This window comes from Bos javanicus, chromosome 18 (assembly GCF_032452875.1).
Source record: "Bos javanicus breed banteng chromosome 18, ARS-OSU_banteng_1.0, whole genome shotgun sequence".
Classification (NCBI taxonomy): Eukaryota; Metazoa; Chordata; class Mammalia; order Artiodactyla; family Bovidae; genus Bos; species Bos javanicus.
The window spans coordinates 49,329,294-49,338,989 of NC_083885.1; the positions used below are offsets into that span (position 1 = coordinate 49,329,294).

The following is a 9,696-nucleotide window of genomic DNA, read 5'->3' on the forward strand; positions in this document are numbered from 1 at the left end:
CAAAGGCACTGGGGAGCCAGGGAAGAGTCTATGTAGGAGAGGGCCATGGTCAGATGTGTGCTTAGAAAGACCTTACGAGCCACAGTGGTCAGGGCTGGTATAGAGGAGACATTGGGGGAGTGGGGCTGTGGGAACACAGAAGAGGTGCCTGACGCCCTTGGGGATTGTTAGGGAAGGCCTCCTATAGGAGGAGAAGTCTGGTAAGAACAGAATTAAAGAAGGAAGTGGAAAGCATATACAAGTAGAAGGAAAAATCTGTGCAAAGAAAGCTGAGATGTTCTGCACAATTGACCACGGCCCGCCCCTGCGCAAATCCTCCCTTGACTCCCATCCTCAGGATGAGGAACAAACTGTTTAGATTGAGTTCTTTCATTCATTAAAAATGACAGAGCCCTCACTGTATGCCTGGCTCTACTGAGCTGTGCTGGATTGAGCACCTTTTCCAAAAGAAAAATATGTACGTATATAACTGAACTTGTATTTTTCTTTTTAATTATTAGCCTCTAAGTAGGATTTTTTTTTTTTTTAATTCTGGGGCGGGGGGAGGGGGGGTGAAGTTTACTACATCTAAAGGGCTTTGCTCAGCACCTGGCACGGAGTAAAATGATTATGGCCAGAGGGCTGGAACATCTGCTCTAACTGGCTGGCCTTGCGGACTCCTGGAATACTAAGGGGCTTCTGGAGGGCGCGGGGGTGGCCCCCTCTTCCATTCATCCTAGAGTGGAGGGAGCGGGCCCCTGATCGGTGAGGACAGAATTTCCTGCCCATTTGCTGCTCACACCTTCCGGAGGCCAAACGGGCAGCCCAGCTGCGGCCCCAAGGGGGAGGGGCGCGGCCGCCCGGCAGATGGCGGCATTTACATACAGCTGGGAGTCCCCTCTGAGGCGGGGCGTCTGGTGCGTCTGTGATGGGGCGGGGGTTGGGGCGGGGGAGGTTGGGAGGATGGCTTTGTTTTGGGGAGGGGAACATACTTGAGCAAGCAGGCATACACACGCACACACGGGTCCACAAAGAACACTGGATCTTCATCCTAGCCACACAGGGGTACAGTCCTGGACCTTCCACACCCAGGCTCCACACACAAATCCTCAGTCATTTACAGCCTCCCGAAGACCTTACCATGTACACAAGCCCAGCCACCTAGAGGCACCTGCACAGACCGCAAAGTCACAGGTTCCTACAGCTACACAGGAGCTCACATTCACGCACTCAACTGCACGGAGAGACACCTACACAGCCACGGCAATCTCAGAAAGTCACACAACCGTGAAACCATGTCCATCGTCATTCTCCCACGCAGGTGTGTGCATGCGACCGCCCCACCCCCACCCCTCCCGCCACCGCACACCGCACACACAATCTGAGAATTATTTACGACTCACAAAGAGGTTTAACCATAGTTTCAGGCACACGTGGAGCTACACAATCTCACCTAGACACACAATCACAGTCACGTGTACCCTCTCCTTCCTGTAGCTCTTACTCACACCACACACATACTTACTGAGTCTTAAAATCATATCCAACCTGACACACGAGCTTAACCCCCATCCCCACCCTGTCCTCAGTCACACAAGGTTGTGCCCACAACGGCATGTAAGATACACACTCACTACATTGCCTGTGTCCAGGACAGGATCTCACTGTCGCTCCAGCGCGCTGCTCTCCTTCCCCTGCGACCTCCTCCCCTGGGGTCCCCCGAAGCCCGCGGCTGCCCGAGGGGGCGGAGCCGTCCTCTCAGATATAAGGCTCCGGAGCCCGCAGCTGCGGCTCCCAAGGCCCCCCAAAAGGCCATGGTCGCCCCGCAGATGCCCCAGCTCCTCTCCTCGACGGTGATCCTGGCGCTCTTTTTCCTTCCCCAGGTCAGAGCCGAAGTGGAAAGGGGGGATGGGAGGGAGGGAGACCCGGGGGTCTTCAGGACAGGGCGCGGGGCGGATGAGACGCGTGGTTCCCCCCGGTCACCCTCACGCGGTTCCCCTCTCCGCCCCAGGCACAGCCGGCCGGCGTCTTCGAGCTGCAGATCCACTCTTTCGGGCCAGGACCAGGTCCGGGCACGCCGCGGTCCCCCTGCAAGGCCGGGGGCTCCTGCCGTCTCTTCTTCAGGGTCTGCCTGAAGCCAGGGCTCTCCGAGGAGACCGCCGAGGCTCCTTGCACCCTGGGCGCGGCGCTGAGTGCGCGCGGACCGGTCTACACTGCGCAACCTGGAGCGCTAGCGCCAGAACTGCGGCTGCCGGACGGCCTCCTGCGCGTGCCTTTCCGGGACGCCTGGCCGGTGAGACCCAGCCCCGGGGCATTCCCGTGTGGAGGCCTCACAAGAATCTCGGCTGCCATCTGCGCTCCAACTTCCAACACTCTGCCCTCCTGGGACTCCAAATTCCCAGTACCGCTATCTCGAATTCCACATTCTCACACGCAGAAACCCTACCCATGCGTGCATGCTCAGTAGCTAAGTTTTGTCCGACTCTTTGCGACCCAATTTTCTGACTCCAACTTGCCCTCTAGGGATCCCCAATCCACCCTCCCCCCACCCACATCTGGAAACCCGAATTCCCAGAACCCCATGCTCACCTTCTGGAAATTCTCAATTCACAGAATCCTCCTCACTGGGGATCCCTAAACACTGGGATCCTAATTTTTATCCCCAAATTTCCTTGCACCTGGGGACCCTTCTACACTCTGTCTTGGGTACCCCCAATATCTTCTCACCTTATCTCACACCTTTCAGTTGGGGCCTTTATCCATGACTTTTTCACCTCCAAAATCCTATTTCCCATCCCACAACCCCCAAAGCATAGGGGCGAACACAGGTTTTTTAAAATTCTAGACACTTGTCCTTTTAGGAAAGTGACTTTCTCTTTTCCAGCCTCAGCTCCCTCATCTGTAAAACAAACAGGGGACCATCATGGTACATCACAGCGGTCCCTTTTGAGGGATTCAACTAGGTATCTTGAGTTCCCACATAGTGAGTGCTCAATTGTTATTGTTCATTCACTCAGTCGTGTCCGCCTCTCTGTGACCCCATGGACTGCAGCACACCAACTTCCCTGTCCTTCACCATCTCCCAGAGTTTGCTCAAATTCATGTCTATTGAGTTGATGCCATCCAATCATCTCATCCTCAGTCATCCCCTTCTCTTGCCTTCAATATTTCCCAGCATCAGGGTCTTTTCCAATGAGTCAGCTCTTCACATCAGGTGGTCAAAGTACTGGAAATTCAGCATCAGTCCTTCCAATGCTCAATAAAGACAGCCGAAACAGTCATTCCTTCCCTGGGCCAGTCCCTGTGGGAATTGTCCTGTCCGTGTTTAGCATCCAGCACGGTCATCACTCTTTACCCCTAAAGTCTGGCCTTGACCGGTACCTGTCCTGACCACTGTCTTTCTTCTTTTCTCGCACCTTCCTCCACCCAACCAGGGCACCTTCTCTCTCATCATCGAAACCTGGAGAGAGGAGTTAGGTGGACAGATTGGAGGTAAGTGTTTTCAGTTCTGGCTCTTTGCTGCGGAGTGTGGGGGCTCCAGGGAGTTGGGGCATGATGTGAGGTCAAGGAGAGTGACGATGGGCTGTCCGTAGGGTGGGGTGTTCACAGAATTGCTGCCCCCATGGTGTCGTCACAGTTCTAGAGTGTGGTGCGGGGCATTGACAGCCCCAGGACTCTTGGTGTGTCGATACGGAAATGTCCTGACATCAAAGTGGGGGGCCAGGAGAAGCTCTCTTACTCTCTTGGAATTGAGTCAGTGGGCCAGGATATAATATTTAACAGTCACCATCTGATTTTGAGAACCCAGGGTCCAATATGAGTTACTTTCTTGTTCTTGTATGCTGAGCTCTGTCACCTTGCCTACATAGAGGGCCCCAGGAGCCCTTTGGGACGCTGCAGTTTCACCAGAGAGGTTTCAGGGAGGGACAATGGAAGATCTTAACCTTAATTGGAGGGGAACTTTGGTGCTATATAAGACCCACAGTGGGGGGGGGGGGTGGGTCTGTCACCATTTTCATATAAGAAGATCCTGAGGCACAATTTGGAGGTGTTTTGACCTCACTTCAAAGACCGTCATTGTCCCTTGGCCATAAAGGGGTATCATATGTCCCAGGGTGGTTAAGAGGTCTCTTCACTACTTTAATATACAAAGATCCTAGGGCAAAATACAGGGGCATTTAAGCTTTGGGAGAACCGTTATCATGATAACGGTCATCGGGATCGCGTCATCAAAGATCCCCAGGGCGCACTGGCGGTGTTTGCAGCCTTGCTAAGTAACTCATCCTCAGCACTCAAAAGGCGTCTTTTGACCTCCTTGAGATGGGCAGGGAGAGTGCGAGCCTACGCCCTCCGTCGTCTCCAACCCGAGACTGAGCCGGGCCGCATCCCAGCACATCTCCCTTCTCCCCGCAGGTGCCGCCTGGAGCCTGCTGGCGCGCGTGGCCGGCCGGCGTCTTCTGGCAGCTGGGGGCCCGTGGACCCGGGACGTGCAACGCGCAGGCGCCTGGGAGCTGCGCTTCTCCTACCGTGCGCGCTGCGAGCCGCCGGCCGTCGGGGCTGCGTGCGCGCGCCTCTGCCGCTCGCGTGGCGCCCCCTTGCGATGTGACTCGGAACTGCGTCCCTGCGCGCCCGTTGAGGAAGAGTGCGAGGCACCGCGTGAGTCCGGCATTCAACCTCACCCCATCCCGTCACGGCCCCCAGGCCCCTTTCACAACCTGGTTACCCGCTTCAGGGAACTGGGGACCCGAGAACCCCTCCCCAGTTCCACTCAGGGTCTTCAGCCCGCTCCCAGGATCCAGCTACCACCTTCAGGGAAAGCCCTACCTGGACACTCCAGCCCCGTTCCCTCTTCCCAGCACTGTCTCCCCCAGTTGGAATCCCACACCCATTTCCCATCTTGTATCCCCAGTTCCTCCCCTAATCCATACTCACACCCCTTTCCCGGTGCTCGGACCCCAAAGCTTTTCTAATTCTGGGGCTTTCCTACTCCTATTCAGGAACTTGGGAATCTCCTCTCATTCCCCACCGCCCTGCCCCACCAATCCCCGCTCCCTGCGATTGCACTCCAGACCCCACTGTGTTCTGAAGCTTGGGATCCCCACCTACCTGGATACCCCAGTGTCTGAGCCCCTAGAACTCCCAGGCTTACCATATCCTCCCAGACCCGCCCTAATCCAAGGCCCTCCCATTTCCCCTGAGACGCCGGGGTCCCTCCTCAATCCTCAGTCTTCTTTCTTCCTTCTCCTCTCTCCAGGCTCAGACCTGGGAGCCCCCACTCCATTCTCCTTCCAAGAGCACAGACTCTGGAACTCATTGGTCTGGGTTTTAAATCCTCTCTCTACTGCTTCCTTGCTGGGTGAATCACCCCGCCTCTAGGGGCCCAAGTTTCCCTGTCTGTAAACTGGGGGTCTCAATACCAGGTAGCCCAGTGGGTTGTCAGTCACAAAGATCAGAGGAGGGATGCAGGGAAAGTGCTCAGAATCGTCTCTGATTTCCTATCCTCCTGACTCTGCCCTTCAATATTCCTCTTCTGCTCTGCCTCTCCTTCCCCCCACAGCGGTGTGTCGAGCAGGCTGCAGCCCAGAGCACGGCTTCTGTGAGCAGCCTGATGAGTGTCGATGCCTGGAGGGCTGGACTGGGCCCCTCTGCACAATCCCTGTCTCCAGCAGCAGCTGCCTCAGCTCCAGGGGCCCATCGTCTGCCACCACTGGATGCCTCGTACCTGGGCCTGGGCCCTGTGATGGGAACCCGTGTGCCAATGGGGGCAGCTGTAGTGTCAGTATCAACCCTCCTGCCTCATCCTGGACCATACTTTACTCGGGGAGTCCCCTGTCTGGGGCTCCATGACACAGCAGCCTCAGGGAGGCTAGCTATCAGGGAGGGCTTCCTGGAGGTCTCCAGCCTGCATCTGGGGCCCTGAAGTAGGATGAGGTGATGGGGGTTGGAGAGAGCAGACCCAGTGGGTGGCAGCTAAAGTTGTGGCTGTGGGAATGCTGAGGGATCCTGTGGGGCAGGGAACAACTCAGGGCTCAGGTAAGTGTGGTGGGACCAGGTGGGTTGAGGATTCGGGATGGGTGACCATCAGAGACTTCCTGGAGATGGGCCGGGGCTGGGTTTCTGAAGTCCAGTTTGGTGGATGGGGGGTGATTGGAGAAGCTAGACCAGATGAGTGGCCTAGGCAAAGCAAACGTGGTGGTGGGGGTGAGCCTGGGATGAAGCAGAGCTCAGTGAGGGGGACAGTGACAAACACTCAGTATTCAAGTTAGAGGGAGGGTGTGAGAAAGGGAGACCCAGGGAAGGCTTCATGGAGGAGGCGGGCTTAGAGCTAGGATCTGGGATTAGGCCTGGGCCATGCAGGCAGCACCAGGGAGGGCAGACAGGGCGGGCAGCATTTGATCGGCAAAGGTATAGAGGCTCTCTCTGGGCCTCCAGAGCCTCCCCTCTGTGGGGCTGGGTGGGCAGACCCAGAAACACAGAACAGAGGGGTTGTCTTGGCCCAGGGACTTCCCCAGGAGGCCTCTGTGACCTGGGAGGTGGGACTGGACAGGGAGCAGCCCCCCAATGACCCAGAGTGAGGAGCGGGATAGAGTTTCACTCCAAGGGAATGCTGATCCCAAGTCTTCTTGCCTGTGCCCAGGAAACCCTGGGGTCCTTCGAATGCACCTGTCCCCGAGGGTTCTACGGGTTGCGGTGTGAGGTGAGCGGGGTGACATGTGCGGATGGACCTTGTTTCAATGGTGGCTTGTGTGTGGGGGGCGCAGACCCCGACTCTGCCTACATCTGCCACTGCCCGCCCGGTTTCCAAGGCTCCAACTGTGAGAAGCGGGTGGACCGGTGCAGCCTGCAGCCATGCCGGAATGGTGAGGTGGGGAGAACAGAGTGATGAGGGATGAAGGTGGGGGACCCTGCATGGTCAGTGGGCAAGAAAAGGGCTTGGCTTACACAGTCCTGGGCGGGGGAGGGGGATCCTAACTTTGCCCTGAGGCCTGAGGAAGTGACCCCCCCCCTCCCACCTTCCCAGCCTCAGTTTGTTCTGTGAACTGGGTGAGATGATAGTCCTATCTCAGAAATCTTTGTTGACCATCCACTGTGTGGCAGGCCCAGTTCTGGGAATGCAGTAGGAAATGAGATGAAAACCCCTACCCTCATAGAGGAACTTCCCAGGTGGCACTAGTGGTAAAGAACCCACCTGTCAATGCAGGTAGACATAAGAGACGCAGGTTTGATCCCTGGGTCAGGAAGAGAGCATGTTATCAGTCCAGAGGGGAAGACAGAGTCGTCCTCAGACAGAGCCAACAGTGGCTAAGGGAGTGCAGGGCTGGGACGGAGGAAGAATCAGGAATGGCTTCCTGGAGGAGGGGGCGCCTGAGTACATCTGAGAAGAGAGCAGGGGAAAAGAATGGGAGAAAAGGAGGAACAGAAAGGGGGGGAGGAGGAAGCATGGGCAAAGGCAAAGGTGGTTCAGACCCGTCGTTCTGGAACTGTTAACTGTTTCAGTACAGTTAAAGCCGAGACAAAAAGAGACAAGAAACAGAACCAAAGAGGTGTGAGGCTTAGTCAATCCAAGACCACTCGGGGGGAAAGGAGGCAGGCTGGCTTTCCAGGCAAACTCCCAGAGCCCTTGAATTAAACGAGATAGAGGAGGCCCAGAGAAGAGGTGAGGGCGGGGATTTCCGAGCTGAGAAAAAGAAGCGCGGGCGGGTTGGGGGAGCCGCTACCCTGACGCTCCCTTCCCCACAGGCGGACTCTGCTTGGATCTGGGTCACGCCCTCCGCTGCCGCTGCCGCGCCGGCTTCGCGGGGCCGCGCTGCGAGCACGACCTGGAAGACTGCACCGGCCACACCTGCGCCAACGGCGGCACTTGCCTGGAGGGAGGCGGCGCGCGCCGCTGCTCCTGCGCGCTGGGCTTCGGCGGCCGCGACTGTAGGGAGCGCGCCGACCCGTGTGCCGCGCGCCCCTGCGCCCACGGCGGCCGCTGCTACGCGCACTTCTCCGGCCTCGTCTGCGCCTGCGCGCCGGGCTACATGGGCGCGCGGTGCGAGTTCCCGGTTCACCCCGACGGCGCGGGCGCATTGCCCGCGGCCCAGCCGAGCCTGAGACAGGGGGACCCACAGCGCTTCCTTTTGCCGCCGGCTTTGGGACTGCTGGTGGCCGCGGGCTTGGCCGGCGCTGCGCTCTTGCTGGTCCACGTGCGACGCCGTGGCCCTAGCCGGGATACTGGGCCTCGCTTGTTGGCGGGGACCCCGGAGCCATCGGTCCACGCTCTCCCTGATGCACTCAACAACACGAGGACGCAGGAAGGTCCCGGGGACGGCCCGAGGTGAGGGGCTCGATCGCAGACGTAAGCCTTGTGCTCCTTGGCTGCTTTCATCAATCTCTGTGGTGCAATTGGCCTGAGTCCTTGATGGACCTTCCTGATTGGTCCGTTTCTCTCCAGCCTTTTTCTGGTTGGGTCGTTTCACAAGTCCCTTAGTTGGCTTTGGGTTCCTCTCTGTGGCGGGTGGGAAAACAGGATATGAGAATTTAAAGGGTCTAGATCTTACTTTTCTCCCCCGTAGCCCGTCCTCTGACTGGAATCACCCTGAAGATGGAGACGCTCGTTCGATTTACGTCATATCTGCTCCTTCCGTCTATGCTCGGGAGGTAGTTAACCCACCTCTCCCCACTCTGCGCACTTTAGGCACAGTGGACAGAGGCAGCCCCTGCTTTAGCTGTAGATCCCCTTTCTCTATAAAATGGGTGTGGGGTGGGGGTGGGTAGAGTCTCTGGAAGATTCTAAAGGCCACTTCTCAGTTTTGACTTGATTTAGTTCTGTTTGCATCCCTTTTACTGTCCTTTTGAGCTCCTTGGCATCTTCTCTTTAGATGACGTTTGGGCCTCAAGAGGTGGGGAGCTTCGAGCTAGAGCTTCGCCACTGATTTCCACTCACTGGAGGGAGGGAGGAGAGGCAGAAGGGCAGTCTCCCTCCCCCTTATTTTGGCCCTGCCCATTGGCTTGGGGGATCTTAGTTCCCGTTCAGGGATGGAACCCAGGTCTCGGGCATTGAAAGCCTGGATTCTTAACCACTGGACGGCCAGGGAAGTCCCAGAGGCAACACTTTCTAATGCTTCCTACTTATTCTGTTTCTAGGCTTGACCTGGCCCTTCTCCATCAGCACATGGAGACAGAAGCTGAATGTTTTTGTTTTCTCTGCTTCAGACACTTTGGAGTTCAAGCTGGAAGGGGTGACGGGGAGAATTTTGCCATTGGAAGTTTTACATAGTGGTTATTTATATCCTGTGTCTCTTTCTCTCCCCGTCCCTCCAGAGACATCTATAAAAGCTCTTAGTCTGATCAGCTTTGACTCATCAAGTTGAGTGCTTTGTGTGTGGTGTTGGGGCTGAGGGAAGAGATTTTTGTCTCCTGAGAAGAATAATAGGACTCTGTTGCAGAGGGTCGGAAATAACTCAAAGTTGTTTAAATAAACAAGAGAACTTATTAGTTCATAAAATTGAAAATCCCGTGGCAGGTGTCGCTTCAGCAGGACTGAGTTCAGAGGCTCAATGGTTTTCTCCAGTTGTCTCTGGGAGGACTTCGTATGTAGGATGGATGGGCCTTCACTGCCCCTGGCTTGTCACGTGGCCTTACTTGAACTAGTGGCCAGACAAGTATGACTTACTTTGATTGGCCAGGCTTGGCCATTTGTCTGGTGTGTGGCGAGGATTAAGGTTAGCCTGT

The 9,696-nt window shown here is 56.5% G+C and overlaps 1 protein-coding gene across 1 annotated transcript; it reads left to right on the forward strand.

Annotated features, from left to right (window-relative positions):
- Positions 1–898: 898 nt before the first annotated feature.
- Positions 899–9,476, forward strand: DLL3 (delta like canonical Notch ligand 3). Its single transcript, XM_061388253.1, has 9 exons — positions 899–1,862; positions 1,991–2,272; positions 3,414–3,471; positions 4,393–4,635; positions 5,537–5,754; positions 6,617–6,839; positions 7,720–8,299; positions 8,538–8,622; positions 9,109–9,476. Exons 1-9 carry the CDS (start codon positions 1,794–1,796, stop codon positions 9,112–9,114), a joined length of 1,764 nt encoding a protein of 587 aa, XP_061244237.1. The 5' UTR covers positions 899–1,793; the 3' UTR covers positions 9,115–9,476.
- Positions 9,477–9,696: the final 220 nt, after the last annotated feature.

Excerpts from the sequence above, each read along its gene's own strand:
- DLL3 (XM_061388253.1), top strand. The coding sequence starts at position 1,794 with ATGGTCGCCCCGCAGATGCCCCAGCTCCTCTCCTCGACGGTGATCCTG. Across the intron at positions 3,472-4,392 it reads GTTAGGTGGACAGATTGGAG|GTGCCGCCTGGAGCCTGCTG; the intron begins GTAAGTGTTTTC and ends TTCTCCCCGCAG. Across the intron at positions 8,300-8,537 it reads GGTCCCGGGGACGGCCCGAG|CCCGTCCTCTGACTGGAATC; the intron begins GTGAGGGGCTCG and ends TCTCCCCCGTAG.